The sequence below is a fragment of the Nerophis ophidion genome, linkage group LG05, assembly GCF_033978795.1.
Source record: "Nerophis ophidion isolate RoL-2023_Sa linkage group LG05, RoL_Noph_v1.0, whole genome shotgun sequence".
NCBI classification, from domain to species: Eukaryota; Metazoa; Chordata; class Actinopteri; order Syngnathiformes; family Syngnathidae; genus Nerophis; species Nerophis ophidion.
In genome coordinates, this window is record NC_084615.1 from 16,170,257 (window position 1) to 16,192,150 (window position 21,894).

Here is a 21,894-nt window from a genome sequence, read left to right on the forward strand (position 1 = left end):
ATTATGACTTGTCGAGTAAAATTACGAATATTTTAATGAAATCGCCATAATGTGAAGATTTTCTTTTTAAATTGCGACTGTTATTGAGTAAAATTCCAACATTTCTCATAATATTGCAGAAATGTTCAGTAAGAAATTGAAATGTGCCCCCTTTGTCCAATTTTTTTTAAAACATTCCAATACATATGCATATAGAGACATACTGTAATAACTTGAAGTAAATAAGATTAAAAAGCAATTTCAAACAAAAAATTAAAAAATTAACTAAAAGCAGTCATTTTCTCACAATGTGTCCACTTTTCTTATAAAATTAGGAACAATTTCTCATTTTCTTTCTGTTTCTGTAATATTGCAATATTTTCTCGTAAAATTATGACTTTTTAATGCAAAATGGTGACATTTGTCACATGAAATTGTGATTTATCAAAATATTGCCATTTTGTTTTGTTGTTCTTGTAAAACAGTGACATTTTTTTAAGTAAAATGATGACCTTTGTCCTAATTTTGCCAAGTAAAATTCCGATTATAATCATATTGCCAAAATTTGATTTTTCTTATAAAATTATGACTTTTGTTGAGCAAAATTACGAATATTTTAATAAAAATTCCAAAAATGTGAAGCTTTTCTTTTTAAATTGCTGCTTTTATTGAGTAAAATTCCAACTTGTATCATAATATTGCACAAGTGTTCAGTTTTTCTTGTAAAATGTTGATTTGCGTTAAGTAAAATAAAGACTTTTATTATAACACTAGCAAAATTCTGAGTTTTTCTTGTGAAATTGTGACCTTTTTCTTGTGAAATTCCAACTCATTTTTCCCAACAAGCTTTTTTTATATTTGCATAGTATGTATATATTATTCATGTTGTAAATACACTTCTTTATATATCTAGAAAGGCTGCTCCTAAAGAGGAAGGAATTTTTCTCAGGTCCCCAGAATGTTCGAAATACATGAATGAGTGTGTGTGTGTGCGTGTGCGTGTGCGTGTGTGTGTGTGTGTGTGTGTGTATGTGTCCAAGAGGTGCACAGAGGTGTCATCTATGGTGAATTTTTTAAAGCCTTTAGGGGGTAAACACGACAAGTATTTACTTCAGGCCAGGTTGGTGGCCATATTATTATTTGAATGTCCTCAGTGTCGGCTGAGGGAAAAAAAAGCAGAAGTGAGTTTCCCTGGCGACTAAAGCAGAAGCAGGAACTGCTTGTCACATTGGACATGTGACAATAGTCGGGTGTGTGTCGCCACAATGAAGTCAAAAACGCTGTGTGTGAAAATAAACGTTGCACGTACAAGCGGACGTGACGTAGTCCCTACCCTCTGTCTCGTCCAGCATGGCGGCGTGGGACTTGTCCATAACGGTGGAGGACCTTGGTCCTGAGGCTCCCCCTTTCAGCCTCAGTGTGACCTCTGACCTACACGTGGGCGGCGTCATCCTCAAGCTGGTGGAGAAGACACGTGAGTCACTACTTTTTTCTCTTCAAACAAAACCAGCTCCTACGATTAAAAAAAAAAAAAAAACGGAACCGCATTCACCAGAATTTTACTGTAAAAATGACAGTGGTACGGTTTTTCATTTACAGTACACTTTAAAAAAAACAAAGGACCAGAGATTTTACTGTAAAAATGACTTCAGATAGAGTAAAAACCTGACAGCTCAGTCACCAGAATTTTCATGTAGAAATGAACGTGGTACTGTTTTTATTTACAGTAATGCACTGTAATAAAAAAAAAAAAACATAGAATTTGCAGTTAAAAAAAAACTGGACGCTCAGTCACCAGAATTTTAATTAAAATTGACAGCGCTACTGTTTGAATTTACAGTAATGCTTTGTAAAAACAATGACAATAAAATAACCAAAGCGCATTGACCAGGATTTTACTGTAAAAATGACAGTCCTACCGTTTTTCCATTTCCAGTAATGCACTGTGAAAACTATTTCAGATTTTACAACAAAAAACTGGCAGCTCAGTCCCCAAAATTGTTCTGTTAAAATGGCAGTGGTACCATGTTTCATTTACAGTAATGCACTGTAAAAACTATGACGGATCTTTTGATGAAAATCCGAAAGCTCAGTCACCAGAATTTTTTACATTACATTACTACTTTTGTTTTGTTCTATTATACAGTTTTTTGTGTATTGTTTTGTATATTGTAGAGCAGGGGTCACCAACCTTTTTGAAACCAAGAGCTACTTCTTGGGTACTGATTAATACAAAGGGCTACCAGTTTTATACACACTTGAATAAATTGCCAGAAATAGCCAATTTGCTCAATTTACTTTTAATAAATAAATCTATATATATATAAAATAAAATGGGTATTTCTGTCTGTCATCTCGTCGTCGATTTTTTTTCCTTTTATGGAAGGTTGTTTTGTATAGAATAAATGATGAAAAAAACACTTGATTGAACGGTTTAAAAGAGGAAAAAACAGAAAAAAAATTGCATTTTGAAAAATAGTTTATCTTCAATTTCGACTCTTAAAAAATTCAAAATTTTACTGAAAAAAAGAGAAAAACTGGCTAATTCAAATCTTTCTGAAAAAATTAAAAAAATAATTTATGGAACATCATTAGTCATTTTTCCTGATTAAGATTAATTTTAGAATTTTGAATGTTTTAAATAGGTTAAAATCCAATCTGCACTTTGTTAGCATATATAACAAATTGGACCAAGCCATATTTCTAACAAAGACAAATCATTATTTCTACATTTTCCAGAACTAACATTTTAAAAGAAATTCTAAAGACTTTGAAATAAGATTTAAAATTGATTGTAAAGATTTTCTAGATTTGCCAGAATATTTTTTTTTAATTTTAATCATATTAAGTTTTAAAGAAATATTTCACACATATTCTTCGTCAAAAAAACAGAAGCTAAAATGAAGAATTAAATTTAAATGTATTTATTATTCTTTACAATAAAAAAAAAAACAATTTACTTGAACATTGATTTAAATTGTCAGGAAAGAAGAGGAAGGAATTTAAAAGGTAAAAAAGGAATGTGTTTAAAAACCCTAAAATCATTTTTAAGGTTGTATTTTTTCTCTAAAATTGTCTATCGGAAAGTTATAAGAAGCGAAGTAAAAAAAAAATTAAAAAAAAGTGAATTTATTTAAACAAGTGAAGACCAAGTCTTTAAAATATTTACTTGGATTTTCAAATTCTATTTGAGTGTTGTCTCTCTTAGAATTAAAAATGTCGAGCCAGCTTGCTAGTAAGTAAATACAATTTAAAAAATAGAGGCAGCTCACTGGTAAGTGCTATTTGAGCTATTTTTAGAACAGGCCAGCGGGCGACTCATCTGGTCCTTACATTGGTGACCCCTGTTAATGAGGATTGATTATTGTTTTTATTGGAGAGTAGTCTGTTTATTTCAATTCTCATCTTTTATCTTTATTACTGATGTGATTTATTTTTATTCCATATTTGTTTCCACTACCGCATCTTAAATTGGAGTCCCTAATCTGGTTATATGCAAATATAATGACAATAAAGTCCATTCTATTCTATTTTATTTACTGTAAAAAATAATTGTGGTATTGATTTTCTGTGTTTTCAATGTAAAAAAAAAAAAATGTGGTAAATTTTACTGTAAAAGTCTAGCAACTGAGCTGTCAGTTTTACTACAAAATCTAAACATTTGTGTTTAAACTGTAGAAAAAGCTATTTTTTACCCCCAAAAGTGATATTTCCGACCAGAAAAATCAGGGGTGTCCAAAGTGCGGCCCGGGGGCCATTACCGGCCCACCACACATTCTGCAAAAATTGCAATATTGATAGTATTGCAAAAAATTTTTGCAAATATTTAAAAAAAGTGGAATGAGGTGAAATCTAAAGAGGAAAAGTGGCAATGTTGACACAAATCTGCCATGCAGGCAGTTTTTTTTCATTTTGTCTTTATTTTCTTTTTTTTTCCATTGCTCAAAAAAAACGGGACAAAAAAAACCTATGTTATAAAGAATTATTACTTAAAAAATATCATTTTAAAATTTTTATGTGGAAAAAATATTGCATATGTTGTGTGGTTGCCATATAAAAATTAAGTTTTGACAAAAGAGCATAAAACAAAATAGTTCAAACTTAAAATCGACAGATATATCGGAAGTTGATCTTGAAATTTAAGTGTTAAAAGTAAAGATTTCAAAAAAACTAACACAAATGCATCACTTTATGAGTGGGGAACCTTTCGGATCTCAAATATATTTAGTAGGATTTTATTTAACTTTTCACTGGGATTACTCAAAAATATTAAATAATTAAAATCAATGGTGTCCTGCGTTATTGAGCTTTGAGGGATTTATTGCTAAATAAAGGAACTCTCCTGAAGGAATCAATAAAGTACTATCTATCTAAATACTGCATATTTTAGTTTTACTGTAAAAAACAAAAGTTGTCTTTGACACAAAAGGCATAAAACTGTCAGTTATTTGGTGTCGAACCCCAAGATGCAGAGACAGAGTCAGGCATAGAATATGAATACATGGTTTTAATTTAAAATACTAGAACGAGAACAAACGAAGGTTACAAACAAAAAGCACGCACGTGGGCGGAATAACAAACTAAGGGAGCTAGCACTGGAAGCTAGAAAAACAAAAAGGAACTTTAGCATGGAAGCTAGAGGATAACAAACAGAAAAAGTGGAAATAGCTCATGGCTAACAAAAACATCTTACCGCTACGACGACCAGGACAAGATGTAGCACAACAGGTAATAGCTGAAATGATGCCAGACACGACAGGTAGCAAAGGCACAAGAGTGACATGAGGCAACGACAATACAAATGACAATACAATGATCCAGCCCGGACTGGAGGAACAAAGCAAGTAAAATAGGAGCGGGCTGATTGACAGCAGGTGTGACCAGATGCCAATCAGCCGCAGCTGAGTCAGAACAGGACACAGGGAGACAAACAGGAAGCTGAACCAAAATAAGAGCACTAGACAGGAACTAAGGACAGGAAATACTAAACACACAGAGGAGAAACTGTCAGTGGCAACTCTGACAAAAACTTATTTGTTTTACTTTATATCAACTTCAAAGCATTAAATTAAAAAAAATTATAATAATTTGACTTATTTTTAACATTTTAGTGACTGAGACCCTCTATGCTCCTCAGGAGCCCTAAATATAAAAAAAAAAAAAAAATGAAAATGAAAAATATCAAAATGGGCCCCGAATGTTTTTTTTTTTTTCCATGTGCGGCCCAATGTGGAAAAAGTTTGGACACCGCTGAGATAAATAGAGTAAAAATCACATGTAGAAAATTCTGTTTCTCAGGAGTATTCTAAATCAGTGGTCCCCAACCTTTTTGTATCCGCGGACCGGTCAACGCTTAATAATTTGTCCTGCGGCCCGGGGGAGCGGGGGGGGGTCCTTATTTTTTTATTATTATTATTTTTTTTTTTTTCTTCTTTGTCATGAAAAAGGGACGTTTTTGTCATGAAAAGGGGACGTTTTTGTGGTTGGTGCACTAATTGTAAGTGTATATTGTGTTTTTTGTGTTGATTTAATAATTTTATTTTATTTTTATTTATTTTTTTTATAAAAAATTGTTCTGCGGCCCGGTACCAATCGGGCCACGGCCCGGTGGTTGGGGACCACTGTTCTAAATAAGACTAATAGGGACAAGTCCGGCCTTTTTTTTGGGATGTTGGCCCCCAACACAATATAGTAGAATAGCCCTGACATGTGTAAATAAATAAATATATTTTTGCCAAGACTGTGTAGTTCTCAGGATGCTTCCATTGTGGCCCCCCTGCAGAGATCCAGCGTGACTGGTCGGATCACGCTCTGTGGTGGCATCAAAAGCAAAAATGGCTGCTGCGGACGTCATGGACTCTGGACAAATACGGCATCCACGCCGACGCTCGTCTCTTCTTCATGCCCCAACACAAGCCCCTGAGGCTGGGCCTGCCCAACGGCGCCACCCTCAGGCTTTGTGCCTGCTTCTCCAACCCCGTCTTCCAGACGGTGATGGGCATCTGCAGACTACTCAGTGAGTCACACAACTCTTCACTTTCCTCTTTCTAGTGGCGCCGAGCACATCCTGGGGGACATCTTGTGCCATCCCAGGGGCCATGCAGGGCCCAGGAAGGGCCCTATTTGTACAAACCCCGTTTGGGAAATTGTGTTAGATGTAAATATAAACAAAATACAATGATTTGCAAATCCTTTTCAACCCATATTCAGTTGAATATGCTACAAAGACAACATATTTGATGTTCAAACTCATAAACTTAATTTTAATTAACTTAGAATTTCATGGCTGCAATACGTGCCAAAGTAGTTGGGAAAGGGCATGTTCACCACTGTGTTACATTACCTTTTCTTTTAACAACACTCAATAAACGTTTGGGAACTGAGGAAACTAATTGTTGAAGCTTTGAAAGTGGAATTCTTTCCCATTTTTGTTTTATGTAGAGCTTCAGTCGTTCAATAGTCCAGAGTCTCCGCTGTCGTATTTTACGATTCATAATGCACCACACATTTTCCATGGGAGACAGGTCTGGACTACAGGAAAGTACCCGCACTCTTTTTTTAAGAAGCCACGCTGAAATAAGCAGGGGCGTCCATGTTGCTTAGATGACAACATATGTTGCTCCAAAACCTGTATGGACCTTTCAGCATTAATGATGCCTTCACAGATGTGTAAGTTACCCATGCCTTGGGCACTAATACACCCCATACCATCACAGATGCTGGCTTTTCAACTTTGCGCCTATAACAATCCGGATGGTTATTTTCCTCTTTATTCCGGAGGACACCACATCTACAGTTTCCGAATATAATTTGAAATGTGGACTCGTCAGACCACAGAACACTTTCCACTTTGCATTAGTCCATCTTAGATGAGCTCGGGCCCAGCCAAGCCGGCGGCGTTCCTGGGTGTTGTTGATAAATGGCTTTCGCTTTGCATAGTAGAGTTTTAATTGGCACTTACAGATGTAGCGACCAACTGTAGTTACTGACAGGGGTTTTATGAAGTGTTCCTGAGCCCATGTGGTGATATCCTTTACACGCTGATGTCGGTTTTTGATGCAGTTCCACCTGAGGGATCAAAAGTCCGTAATATCATCGCTTACGTGCAGTGATTTCTCCAGATTCTTTGAACTTTTTGATGATTTTACGGACCGTAGATGGTAATAGCTCGTTGAGAAATGTTGTTCTTAAACTGTTCGACAATTTGCTTACAAAGTGGTGACCCTCGCCCCATCCTTGTTTGTGAATTACTTAGCATTTCATGGAAGCTGCTTTTATACCCAATCATGACCTTCACCAGTTTTACGAAGACAGGACTCGAGTTGAATGTTCCAGCTGTCAATCAAAGAGGAGTTGAATGTATCGACCCTGATGTGACTTGAACACGCAACCTTCTGATCTGGAGTCAGACGCGCCGCAGAGTCCGATGTCAGTCCGGTCCAACTAGCCGTGAAATGTCTGATCGCAGTCAGCAGAACCACGTTTGCATGACAAAACCGGATTTTCGGCCGGTGCCGACCTCCTCTGGGATTTGATGAAGGAAACACGGCGAAATATCAGTTAATTTTTCTCAGGCAATTCCCACAGAATCCTGAATGGGAATTTTGTATGCATGGACTTGAATCCCAGTGGACTCTGATGGGACTCGAACACAACACCTTCTGATCTGGAGTCGCTGCCTTTGTGCCGCATGTGATGACCTTGACAAGCCTCAAACATCTGTCTCCTATTGTCTCTCAGTTGTCATATAACATCTGTCTCCTATTGTCTCAGTCGTCATATAACATCTGTCTCCTATTGTCTCAGTCGTCATATAACATCTGTCTCCTATTGTCTCTCTGTCGTCATATAACATCTGTCCCTTATTGTCTCAGTCGTCATATAACATCTGTCTCCTATTGTCTCAGTCGTCATATAACATCTGTCTCCTATTGTCTCAGTCGTCATATAACATCTGTCTCCTATTGTCTCTCTGTCGTCATATAACATCTGTCTCCTATTGTCTCAGTCGTCATATAACATCTGTCTCCTATTGTCTCAGTCGTCATATAACATCTGTCTCCTATTGTCTCTCTGTCGTCATATAACATCTGTCTCCTATTGTCTCTCAGTTGTCATATAACATCTGTCTCCTATTGTCTCAGTCGTCTTATAACATCTGTCTCCTATTGTCTCAGTCATCATATAACATCTGTCTCCTATTGTCTCAGTCGTCATATAACATCTGTCTCCTATTGTCTCAGTCATCATATAACATCAGTCTCCTATTGTCTCTCTGTCGTCATATAACATCTGTCTCCTATTGTCTCAGTCATCATATAACATCTGTCTCCTATTGTCTCAGTCGTCATATAACATCTGTCCCTTATTGTCTCTCAGTCGTCATATAACATCTGTCTCCTATTGTCTCAGTCGTCTTATATGTCTCCTATTGTTTCTCAGTCGTCATATAAGATCAGTCTCCTATTGTCTCTCTGTCGTCTTATAACATCTGTCTCCTATTGTCTCAGTCATCATATAACATCAGTCTCCTATTGTCTCTCAGTCGTCTTATAATATATGTCTCCTATTGTCTCTCAGTCGTCTTATAACATCAGTCTCCTATTGTTTCTCAGTCGTCATATAACATCCGTCTCCTATTGTCTCAGTCGTCTTATAACATCAGTCTCCTATTGTCTCTCTGTCGTCATATAACATCTGTCTCCTATTGTCTCTCAGTCGTCTTATAATATATGTCTCCTATTGTTTCTCAGTCGTTTTATAACATCAGTCTCCTATTGTCTCTCTGTCGTCATATAACATCTGTCTCCTATTGTCTCAGTCATCATATAACATCTGTCTCCTATTGTCTCTCAGTCGTCTTATAATATATGTCTCCTATTGTTTCTCAGTCGTTTTATAACATCAGTCTCCTATTGTCTCTCTGTCGTCATATAACATCTGTCTCCTATTGTCTCAGTCATCATATAACATCTGTCTCCTATTGTCTCAGTCGTCATATAACATCTGTCTCCTATTGTCTCAGTCGTCATATAACATCTGTCCCTTATTGTCTCTCAGTCGTCATATAACATCAGTCTCCTATTGTCTCTCTGTCGTCATATAAGATCAGTCTCCTATTGTCTCAGTCATCATATAACATCTGTCTCCTATTGTCTCAGTCGTCATATAACATCTGTCCCTTATTCTCTCAGTCGTCATATAACATCTGTCTCCTATTGTCTCAGTCATCATATAACATCTGTCTCCTATTGTCTCAGTCATCATATAACATCTGTCCCTTATTGTCTCTCAGTCGTCATATAACATCTGTCTCCTATTGTCTCAGTCATCATATAACATCTGTCTCCTATTGTCTCAGTCGTCATATAACATCTGTCCCTTATTGTCTCTCAGTCGTCATATAACATCTGTCTCCTATTGTCTCAGTCGTCTTATATGTCTCCTATTGTTTCTCAGTCGTCATATAAGATCAGTCTCCTATTGTCTCTCTGTCGTCTTATAACATCTGTCTCCTATTGTCTCAGTCATCATATAACATCAGTCTCCTATTGTCTCTCAGTCGTCTTATAATATATGTCTCCTATTGTCTCTCAGTCGTCATATAACATCAGTCTCCTATTGTTTCTCAGTCGTCATATAACATCCGTCTCCTATTGTCTCAGTCGTCTTATAACATCAGTCTCCTATTGTCTCTCTGTCGTCATATAACATCTGTCTCCTATTGTCTCTCAGTCGTCTTATAATATATGTCTCCTATTGTTTCTCAGTCGTTTTATAACATCAGTCTCCTATTGTCTCTCTGTCGTCATATAACATCTGTCTCCTATTGTCTCAGTCATCATATAACATCTGTCTCCTATTGTCTCTCAGTCGTCTTATAATATATGTCTCCTATTGTTTCTCAGTCGTTTTATAACATCAGTCTCCTATTGTCTCTCTGTCGTCATATAACATCTGTCTCCTATTGTCTCAGTCATCATATAACATCTGTCTCCTATTGTCTCAGTCGTCATATAACATCTGTCTCCTATTGTCTCAGTCGTCATATAACATCTGTCCCTTATTGTCTCTCAGTCGTCATATAACATCAGTCTCCTATTGTCTCTCTGTCGTCATATAAGATCAGTCTCCTATTGTCTCAGTCATCATATAACATCTGTCTCCTATTGTCTCAGTCGTCATATAACATCTGTCCCTTATTCTCTCAGTCGTCATATAACATCTGTCTCCTATTGTCTCAGTCATCATATAACATCTGTCTCCTATTGTCTCAGTCGTCATATAACATCTGTCTCCTATTGTCTCTCAGTTTTCATATAACATCTGTCTCCTATTGTCTCTCAGTCGTCATATAACATCTGTCTCCTATTGTCTCTCAGTTGTCATATAACATCTGTCTCCTATTGTCTCTCAGTCGTCTTATAACATCTGTCTCCTATTGTCTCAGTCATCATATTACATCTGTCTCCTATTGTCTCTCAGTCGTCTTATAACATCTGTCTCCTATTGTCTCTCAGTTGTCATATAACATCTGTCTCCTATTGTCTCTCAGTCGTCATATAACATCTGTCTCTTATTGTCTCTCAGTTGTCATATAATATCTGTCTCCTATTGTCTCTCTGTCGTCATATAACATCTGTCTCCTATTGTCTCAGTCATCATATAACATCCGTCTCCTATTGTCTCAGTCGTCATATAACATCTGTCTCCTATTGTCTCAGTCGTCATATAACATCTGTCTCCTATTGTCTCTCAGTTGTCATATAACATTTGTCCCCTATTGTCTCTCAGTCGTCATATAACATCTGTCTCTTATCTCTCAGTTGTCATATAACATCTGTCTCTTATTATCTCTCAGTTGTCATATAACATCTGTCTCCTATTGTCTCTCAGTCGTCATACAACATCTGTCCCTAATTGTCTCTCAGTTGTCATATAACATCTGTCTCCTATTGTCTCAGTCGTCTTATAATATATGTCTCCTACTGTCTCTCAGTCATATAATATCCGTCTCCTATTGTGTCAGTTGTCATATGTCTCCTATTGTCTCCGTTGTCAAATATCTGTCTCCTATTGTCTCAGTCATCATATATCTGTCTCCTATTGTCTCAGTTGTTCTATTATATCTGTCTCCTATTGTCTCTCAGTCATGTATCCGTCTCCTAGTGTCTCAGTCCTCATATAACATCTGTCTCCTATTGTCTCAGTTTTCCAAATATATCTGTCTCTTATTGTCTCAGTAGTCATATCAAATCTGTCTCCTATTGTCTCAGTCGTCATATATCTGTCTCTTATTGTCCCTAAGTCCTGTAATATCTGTCTCCTATTGTCTCAACTGTCATATAATATCTGTCTCCTATTGTCTCAGTCATATAACATCTGTCTCCTATTGTCTCAGTCGTCATATAAAATCTGTCTCCTATTGTCTCAGTCGTCATATATCTGTCTCCTATTGTCTCTCAGTCCTATAATATCCATCTCCTATTGTCTCATCTGTCATATAATATCTGTCTCCTATTGTCTCAGTCATATAATATCTATCTCCAAATTGTCTCAATTGTCATATATCTGTCTCCTATTGTCTCAGTTGTCATATGATATCCATCTTCTATTGTGTCAGTCTTATATCTGTCTCCTACCGTTTCAGTCGTCATATAATATCTGTCTCCAGTGTCTCTCAGTCATATAGTATCTGTCTCCTATTGTCTCAGTCATATAATATCTATCTCCAAATTGTCCGTCATATATCTGTATCCTATTGTCTCAGTTGTCATATAGTATCTGTCTCCTATCGTTTCAGTCGTCATACAATATCTGTCTCCAGTGTCTCTCAGTCATACAATATCTGTCTCCTACTGTCTCAGTTGTCATATAATATGTCTCCTATTGTCTCAGTTTTCCTATTATATCTGTCTCCTATTGTTTCTCAGTCATATATCTGTCTCCTATTGTCTCAGTCGTCATATGTCTCCTATTGTCTCAGTCGTCATGTATCTGTCTCCTATTGTCTCAGTCGTCATGTATATGTCTCCTATTGTCTCAGTTGTCCTATTATATCTGTCTCCTATTGTCTCTCAGTCATGTATCTGTCTCCTAGTGTCTCAGTCGTCATATATCTGTTTCCTATTGTCTCTCAGTCCTATAATATCTGTCTCCTATTGTTTCAACTCTCATATAATATCTGTCTCCTATTGTCTCAGTCATATAATATCTATCTCCAAATTGTCTCAGTTGTCATTTAATATCTGTCTCCTATTGTCTCAGTTGTCATATAATATCTGTCTCCTATTGTCTTTCAGTAATATAATATCTGTCTCCTATTGTCTTTCAGTAATATAATATCTGTCCCCTATTGTCTCAGTCGTCAAAGAACCATACAAGACAGTTTTAGCCTCTAAAAAAAATCCTTCTTGTCCAGACCCACAATTTAAGTCTTGTACATTTCAAAGGATTCCAAAGAAAAGTGACACATTAATGGCCTTTAAATGTAATCAAGCACAGTTCCTGAACTCTTGACGGACTGTCCAACTTCATGTTCCTCCTCATTAAACCTTCAACTGGTCGCTACTTCAGAAACAACTCACCAAAGTAACTTAGTTTCAACAGAAAGTTGAACACATTGGGGAATTCTTCTTCTGTGCGGGCGTAAACGACTTTGGGGTTAAGTGGAAAGTGTTTTCAGATCAGACACTTTCCACCGCAGGGTCTGATGCGAGCGTGTCTTGAATCCAACATGGTGACATTTGCCACTTCTGCAGACATCCGCCACCCGGAGGAACTCTCCCTCCTTCGGCCCGTGGAAGAGAAGAAAAAGAAGAAGGACAAAGGCTCGGCAGAGGAGATTTTTGACCTGACGGCGGTGCCCCTTTCCTCAGGTACTCAAAAAATATCAACTTAGCGACGTGTTTTGTCCATCAAATGATTTCATTGTTTATCATGCTGCACCGTGTCCAATGGTGGTCAGAGTGTCTGCCCTGAGATGGGTCGGTTGCGAGTTCAGACCCCGGCCGAGTCATACCAAAGACTATAAAAATGGGAGCCATTACCTCCCTGCTTGGCACTCAGCATCAAAGGTTGGAATTGGGGGTTAAATCACCAAAAATGATTCCCGGGCGTGGCCACCGCTGCTGCTCACTGCTCTCCTCACCTCACAGGGGGTGAACAAGGGGATGGGTCAAATGCAGAGGACACATTTCACCACACCCAGAGTGTGTGTGACAATCATTGGTACTTTATCTTTTAACTTAAACTCGCGATGGAAGCGCTAAAAACTACAAGAAAGGAGGAAGACACAGTCAAAGTGGAGGCACGTAAATAGACCGCATCACGCACAAAAAGTTTGGAAAAAAAATAATCTATGCAACATTCTGACCAAAGAACCACCATTACATGTTATGTAGACCACAAGGAAGACTTTTATATGTAGAAAAAAAATTATCAAAATATGACCCCTTTAATGCGCTTTATAATTTGGTGCACCTTATCGTCCGAAAAATATTATAACTTGTTTATCAAACTTTGTTTACCTAACAACAGCATTTTAGAACATTAAGACGACTACTGCATGAATCAGTTGTACAGTAAAGCTTGCATAAGTGAAATACTAATATTATACTGTATAATAGACTTTATTTTAATCATGCACAAGTAAAAATAGCTGTTTAATAAACTGTATTTATATTATTCACATGTGAATAATGATGTATAAGAAATTGTATTTATATTATTCACATGTAAAAAAAAGCTGTTTAATAAACTGTATGTATATTATTCACATGTGAATAATGCTGTATAATAGTCTGTATTTATATTTTTCACATGTGAATAATGTATAAGAGACTGTATTTATGTTATTCACATGTAAAAAAAGCTGTTTAATAAACTCTATTTGTATAATTCACATGTGAATAATGCTGTTTAATAAACTGTATTTGTATTATTCACATGTGTATAATGCTGTATAATAGACTGTATTTATGTTATTCACATGTGAATAATGCTCTACAATAGTCTGTATTTATATTAACATGTGAATAATGCTGTACAATACTGTATTATTATTCACATGTGAATAATGCTGTATAATAGACTGTATTAATATTATTCACACGTGAATAATGCTGTATAATAGACTGTATTTATGTTACTCACATGTGTATGTATGTATATATTTATCGTTTATGTATATACAGGTTCATTAAGTTTGTACATAGAGTAAAAAGGTAGTTCTGGCTCAGAGTAATTTATGATTTAAAGAAAAGGGGTGGGATTAAATAAGTGTATACTTCTTCTCACTCCTTTTCAAATATGTAAGAAAAAGAAAAAAGAATAAAGTCCAATGCTCATTTGTTTTGTTTTTTTTATTCTCCATTGTTTTCATTTTGTTATAATGGCTGTTAAGGCTATAGCACTGTATTGGATCATGCTTGCACGTTTTGTTTGTTTTTTGCATATTTGAAATAAAAATACATCAATCAATCAATAATGCTGTAAAATAGACTATTTATGTTATTCACATGTGAATAATGCTGTATAATAAACTAGATTTTTCACATGTGAATAACGCTGTATAATAGTCTTTACTTATTTTCACATGTGAATAATGCCGTATAATAGACTGTATTTATATTATTCACATGTGAATAATGCTGTATAATAGACTGTATTTATATTATTCACATGTGAATAATGCTGTACAATAGTGTGTATTTATATTAACATGTGAATAACGGTGTATAATAGATTGTATTTATGTTATTCACATGTGAATAATGCTGTGTAATAGACTATTTGTATTAACTTGTGAATAATGCTGTACAATAGACTGTAATTATATTATTCACATGTGAATAATGCTGTATATTTATATTAACATGTGAATAACGGTGTATAATAGATTGTATTTATGTTATTCACATGTGAATAATGCTGTGTAATAGACTATTTGTATTAACTTGTGAATAATGCTGTACAATAGACTGTAATTATATTATTCACATGTGAATAATGCTGTATAATGGCCTGTATTTATATTATTCACATGTGAATAATGCTGTACAATAGTCTGTATTTGTATTAACATGTGAATAATGCTGTATAAGACTGTATTTATATTATTCACATGTAAAAAATACCTAAGTGTTTATTGTTTATTGTAAGTGAACTGTGGTTCTGAATTACGCACAGGGATCAATAAAGTACTTTCTATTCTATTGATGTTGTCCAACTACCCTTTGATTGCAGCGTCCAGACCCAATTTGTACAATGGCATGCCGGGACATTTCATGGGCTCGCCTGAGATGGAGGCGATCTACAAGATGTTGTCGGTCCCCCAGCCTCTCCCTGCCCCCGAGGTCACAACCAAGCAGTACCGGGCAGCCAGCGTGGTGGACAAGGCCCACATCCACGGCAGGTACGCTCTCAATGTACACGCATGCTTGGAATATGACACGTGGAATGTGTTTTGTGCATCGACCCGAGTGCTGAGCATACATTTAAAGGCCTACTGAAACCCACTACTACTCTGATAGTTTATATATCAATGACGAAATATTAACATTGCAACACATGCCAATACGGCCGGTTTAGTTTACTAAATTACAATTTTAAATTTCCCCCGGAGTTTTTTGTTGAATACTTTGGCGGAATGATGACGCGTGTTTGTGACGTCTCGGGTTGTAGCGGACATATTAGCGCAGCACCACACACAGCTAAAAGTCGTCTCTTTTCATCGCATAATTACACAGTATTTTGTACATCTGTGTTGCTGAATCTTTTGCAATTTGTTTAATTAATAATGGATACGTCAAAGAAGAATGCTGTTGGTGGAAAGCGGTGGATTGCAGCTGCCTTTAGCACCGAGACACAGCAGGTGTTTCTTTGTTTGTTGTGAAGCTTTAACACAGAGCGGTCAAGCGAACATGTTTCTCTACGTCAGGGGTCACCAACCTTTTTGAAACCAAGAGCTGCTTCTTGGGTACTGATTAATGTGAAGGGCTACCAGTTTGATACACACTTAAATAAATTGCCAGAAATAGCCAATTTGCTCAATTTACCTTTAATAAATAAATCTATATATATTTTTAAAAATGGGTATTTCTGTCTGTCATTCCGTCGTACATTTTTTTTCCTTTTACGGAAGGTTTTTTGTAGAGGATAAATGATGAAAAAAAAACACTTAATTGAACAATTTAAAAGAGGAGAAAACAGGAAAAAAATGAAAATAAAATTTTGAAACATAGTTCATCTTCAATTTCGACTCTTTGAAATTCAACCAAAAAAAAGGAAGAGGAAAAACTAGCTAATTTGAATCTTTTTGAAAAAATTAAAAAAAAAAATGTATGGAACATCATTAGTAATTTTTCCTGATTAAAATAAATTTTAGAATTTTGATGACATGTTTTAAATAGGTTAAAATCCAAACTGCAATTTGTTAGAATATATAACACATTGGACCAAGCTATATTTCTAACAAAGACAAATCATTATTTCTTCTAGATTTTCCAGGACAAAAATTTTAAAATAAATTCAAGACTTTGAAATAAGATTTAAATTTGATCCTACAGATTTTCTAGATCTGCCAGAATATTTTTTAATTTAATCATAAGTTTGAAGGAATATTTCACAAATATTTTTCGTCAAAAAAACAGAAGCTAAAATTAACAATTAAATTAAAATGTATTTATTCTTCTTTACAATAATTGCCTGTAATTTTCAGGAAAGAAGCGGAAGGAATTTAAAAGGTAAAAAAAGTATATGTGTTTAAAAATCCTAAAATCATTTTTAAGGTTGTATTTTTTCTCAAAAATTGTCTTTCTGAAAGTTGTAAGAAGCAAAGTAATAAAATAAATGAATTCATTTAAACAAGTGAAGACCAAGTCCTTAAAATATTTTCGTGGATTTTCAAATTCTATGAGTTTTGTCTCTCTTAGAATTAAAAGGTCGAGCAAAGCGAGACCAGCTTGCTAATAACTAAATAAAATTTAAAAAATAGAGGCAGCTCACTGGTCAGTGCTGCTATTTGAGCTATTTTTAGAACAGGCCAGCGGGCGACTCATCCGGTCCTTACGGGCTACCTGGTGCCGGCGGGCACTGCGTTGGTGACCCCCGGTCTACGTCAACCAGCAAGTTTTTGGATGGGAAAATTGTAATATTAAGTCTGCTCTTACCGGAGACTTGAGTGGATTATGCGACCTCTTCCTGCAGCTGTCAAAAAGGCAGCTGTGATCTTGGCTCCTCTCAGAGACACTGGCGTTCACCGCAGCCCTCCGACTTTCAGGTATGACTTTATAATCTCACTAAAACACTATTAACACAATAAGCAGATAAGGGATTTTCCAGAATTATCCTAGTAAATGTGTCTAATAACATCTGGATCGCTCACACTGCCATCGCCTGGAGCTGTCACCTTTTTTTTTTTTTTTTGTGCTTCACTCTAACTTTCCTCATCCACAAATCTTTCATCCTCGCTCAAATTAATGGGTAAATTGTTGCTTTCTCGGTCTGAATTGCACTTCTGCTGGTGGCCATGATTATAAACAATGTGAGGATGTGAGGAGCTCCACAACCCGTGACGTCACGCGCACATAGTCTGCTACTTCCGGTACAGGCAAGGCTTTTTTTATTAGCGACCAAAAGTTGCAAACTTTATCGTGGATGTTCTCTACTAAATCCTTTCAGCAAAAATATGGCAATATGTCGAAATGATCAAGTATGACACATAGAATGGACCTGCTATCCCCGTTTAAATAAGAAAATCTCATTTCAGTAGGCTTTTAAGATCGACACAATGACATATTTGAAGTTTCCCCCTCCCAGGTGGTTGGATTCCTCCCGATGTCTGATGCAGCAGGGAATCCAAGACAATGACAGACTGTGGCTTCGCTTCAAGTATTTTGCCTTCTATGACATCGAGCCTAAGGTGTGTGTGGTTCTATCCAGTACTGTATCTCAAAAGTCCGCGGTCCGTTCCCTGTATGATCAGTGTCAGAGCTTGGTCCGCATTGCCGGCAATAAGTCGGACCCGTTTCCAGTGAGGGTTGGACTGCCCCAAGGCTGTCCTTTGTCACCGATTCTGTTCAGAACTTTTATGTACAGCATTTCTAGGCACAGTCAAGGCGTTGAGGGGAACTTCTTCGGATTAGGTCTCTGCTTTTTGCAGATGATGTGGTCCTGATGGCTTCATCCGGCTAGGATCTTCAGCTCTCATTGGGTCGGTTCAGTGTGAAGCGACTGGGTTGAGAATCAGCATCTCCAAGTCCGAGTCCATGGTCCTCGCCCGGGAAAGGGTGGAGTGCCAGCTCCAGGTTGGGGAGGATTTCAAGTACCTCGGAGTCTTTTTCACGAGTGATGGTGAGATGGACAGGCGGCGTGTTCAGTAATACGGACGCTGTATCGATCCGTTGTGGTGAAAACGAGCTGGGCCGGAAGGCAAAGCTCTCAATTTACCGGTCGATCTATGTTCCCATCCTCACCTATGGTCATGAGCTTTGGGTTATGACCGAAAGGACAAGATCACGGGTACAAGCGGCTCGAATGAGTTTCCTCCGTCGGGTGGCGGGTCTCTCCTTTAGAGATAGGGTGAGAAGCTCGGTCCTTAGGGTTCAGCTCTGAGTAAACCACTGCTCCTCCACATGGAGAGGATCCAGATGAGGTGGTTCGGGCATCTGCTCAGGATGCCACCCGAACGCCTCCGTAGGGAGGGGTTTGGGGCACGTCCAACCGGCAGAAGGCCAAGGGGAAGACCTAGGACACGTCGGGAAGACTATGTCTCCCGGCTGAAACAGGGATCCCCAGAAGGAGCTGGACCAAGTGGCTGGGGAGAGGGAAGTCCAGGCTTCCCCCGCGACCCTACCTCGGATAAGCGGTCAACCTCCTCATGCTCTCTAAGGGAGAGCATGTCCCAAATTCCAAGCTGCTGTTTTGAGGCATGTTAAAAAAAATAATGCACTTTGTGACTTCAATAATAAATATGGCAGTGCCATGTCGGCATTTTTTTCAAATAACTTCAATCAATCAATCAATGTTTACTTATATAGCCCTAAATCACTAGTGTCTCAAAGGGCTGCACAAACCACAACACAAACCACTACGACATCCTCGGTAGGCCCACATAAGGGCAAGGAAAACTCACACCCAGTGGGACATTGGTGACAATAATGACCCAGTGGGACGTCGGTGACAATGATGACAATGAGAACCTTAGAGAGGAGGAAAGCAATGGATGTCGAGCGGGTCTAACATGATACTGTGAAAGTTCAATCCACAATGGATCCAACACAGTCGCGAGAGTCCAGTCCAAAGCGGATCCAACACAGCAGCGAGAGTCCCGTTCACAGCGGAGCCAGCAGGAAACCATCCCAAGCGGAGGCGGATCAGCAGCGCAGAGATGTCCCCAGCCGATACACAGTCAAGCAGTACATGGCCACCGGATCGGACCGGACCCCCTCCACAAGGGAGAGTGGGACATAGAAGAAAAAGAAAAGAAACGGCAGATCAACTGGTCTAAAAAGGGAGTCTATTTAAAGGCTAGAGTATACAAATGAGTTTTAAGGTGAGACTTAAATGCTTCTACTGAGGTGGCATCTCGAACTGTTACCGGGAGGGCATTCCAGAGTACTGGAGCCCGAACGGAAAACGCTCTATAGCCCGCAGACTTTTTTTGGGCTTTGGGAATCACTAACAAGCCGGAGTCCTTTGAACGCAGATTTCTTGCCGGGACATATGGTACAATACAATCGGCAAGATAGGATGGAGCTAGACCGTGTAGTATTTTATACGTAAGTAGTAAAACCTTAAAGTCACATCTTAAGTGCACAGGAAGCCAGTGCAGGTGAGCCAGTACAGGCGTAATGTGATCAAACTTTCTTGTTCTTGTCAAAAGTCTAGCAGCCGCATTTTGTACCAACTGTAATCTGTTAATGCTAGACATGGGGAGACCCGAAAATAATACGTTACAACTTGAGTTGATTTATTTGGGAAAACCTTGTTACATTGTTTAATGCATCCAGCGGGGCATCACAACAAAATCAGGCATACTAATGTGTTCATTCCACCACTGTATATATATATCGGTTGATATCGGAATCGGTAATTAAGAGTTGGACAATATTGGAATATTTTGAAAAAAGACGTTATCGGACATCTCTACCCTCAAGGCATACTAAAATAATAACAATGACCTTGTTTGGACTTTCCTTTTTTATTTTTTGTGGTTTGGCTTGGTCCTGGTGTTGGCTCCTCCGAGTCATGATCGGTCGGTACAGTTCCACATCCACGTCTGGGATGAACCTGTCCTTGTACTCTCTGTCCCTGTCAATGAACCTACAAGTAAATAAGCAATCTGCCTCCAAATCTTCACTTAGCCCTGAGGCCCTAACTACATAAACACAAATATACTAGGCCTTGACTAAGTATTATCTGCACCACGGCAACGTTTATGTCCTCTGCTGTGCTCGATGGGCTCTGGAATGGGGTCCTCATCCTCCCTGCTGCTTTCCTCTTGTGCTGATGGGTGGTCATTTGCACCCGGGATGGGATCATCAATGTCAGGTCTAAATCTGACTTGTCTTGATCAATAAACCCAAGTAGCTGCATAGCTTGATGCACAAAAAAACCCTCTGGAAATAAAAACAATGGATTTCAATGGCTTTTAACCCAACTAATTTATGTACGTACATATGGATTTAGTGATTGAATTGTCATGAATGACATTTAGACAATGTACAGCCTTTTAGCTGCACCAGATATACAAACCCTGTTTCCATATGAGTTGGGAAATTGTGTTAGATGTAAACAAACGGAATACAATGATTTGCAAATCATTTTCAACCCATATTCAATTGAATGCACTACAAAGACAACATATTTGATGTTCAAACTCATAAACTTTATTTTTTTTTTGCGAATAATTAACTTAGAATTTCATGGCTGCAACAAGTGCCAAAGTAGTTGGGAAAGGGCATGTTCACCACTGTGTTACATCATCTTTTCTTTTAACAACACTCAATAAAGGTTTGGGAACTGAGGAAACTAAATGTTGAAGCTTTGAAAGTGGAATTCTTTCCCATTCTTGTTTTATGTAGAGCTTCAGTCGTTCAACAGTCCGGGGTCTCCGCTGTCGTATTTTACGCTTCATAATGCGCCACACATTTTCCATGGGAGACAGGTCTGGACTGCAGGCGGGCCAGGAAAGTACACGCACTCTTTTACTACGAAGACACGCTGTTGTAACATGCGGCTTGGCATTGTCTTGCTGAAATAAACAGGGGCGTCCATGATAACGTTGCTTGGATGACAACATATGTTGCTCCAAAACCTGTATGTACCATTCAGCATTAATGGTGCATTCACAGATGTGTAAGTTACCCATGCCTTGGGCACTAATACACCCCCATACCATCACAGATGTTGGCTTTTGAACTTTGCGCCTATAACAATCCGGATGGTTATTTTCCTCTTTGTTCCGGACAACACCACGTCCACAGTTTCCAAATATAATTCTAAATGTGGACTCGTCAGACCACAAAACATTTTTCCACTATGCATCAGTCGGCGGTGTTTCTGGGTATTGTTGATAAATGGGTTTGGCTTTGCATAGTAGAGTTTTAACTTGCACTTTCAGATGTAGCGACCAACTGTAGTTACTGACAGTGGTTTTATGAAGTGTTCCTGAGCCCATGTGGTGATATCCTTTACACACTGATGTTGGTTTTGAATGCAGTACCACTTGAGGGATCAAAGGTCCGTAATATAATCGCTTACGTGCAGTGATTTCTCCAGATTCTCTGAACCTTTTGATGATTTTTACAGAAAATAGATGGTAAAATCCCTAAATTCCTTGCAATAGCTCGTTGAGAAATGTTGTTCTAAAACTGTTCGACAATGTGCTTACAAAGTGGTGACCCTCGCCCC

General features: G+C 37.8%; 1 protein-coding gene across 1 annotated transcript in view; it reads left to right on the forward strand.

Annotated features, from left to right (window-relative positions):
* fermt3b (FERM domain containing kindlin 3b) overlaps positions 1–21,894 on the forward strand; it is a 47,021-nt gene that overhangs the window by 970 nt on the left and 24,157 nt on the right. Inside the window, exons 2-6 of the mRNA XM_061900189.1 lie at positions 1,329–1,453; positions 5,762–5,995; positions 12,741–12,857; positions 15,226–15,394; positions 17,800–17,902. Of these exons, the coding sequence (XP_061756173.1) occupies positions 1,330–1,453; positions 5,762–5,995; positions 12,741–12,857; positions 15,226–15,394; positions 17,800–17,902 (747 nt within the window). The 5' untranslated portion in view covers position 1,329. The remainder of the gene's footprint in view (positions 1–1,328; positions 1,454–5,761; positions 5,996–12,740; positions 12,858–15,225; positions 15,395–17,799; positions 17,903–21,894) is intronic.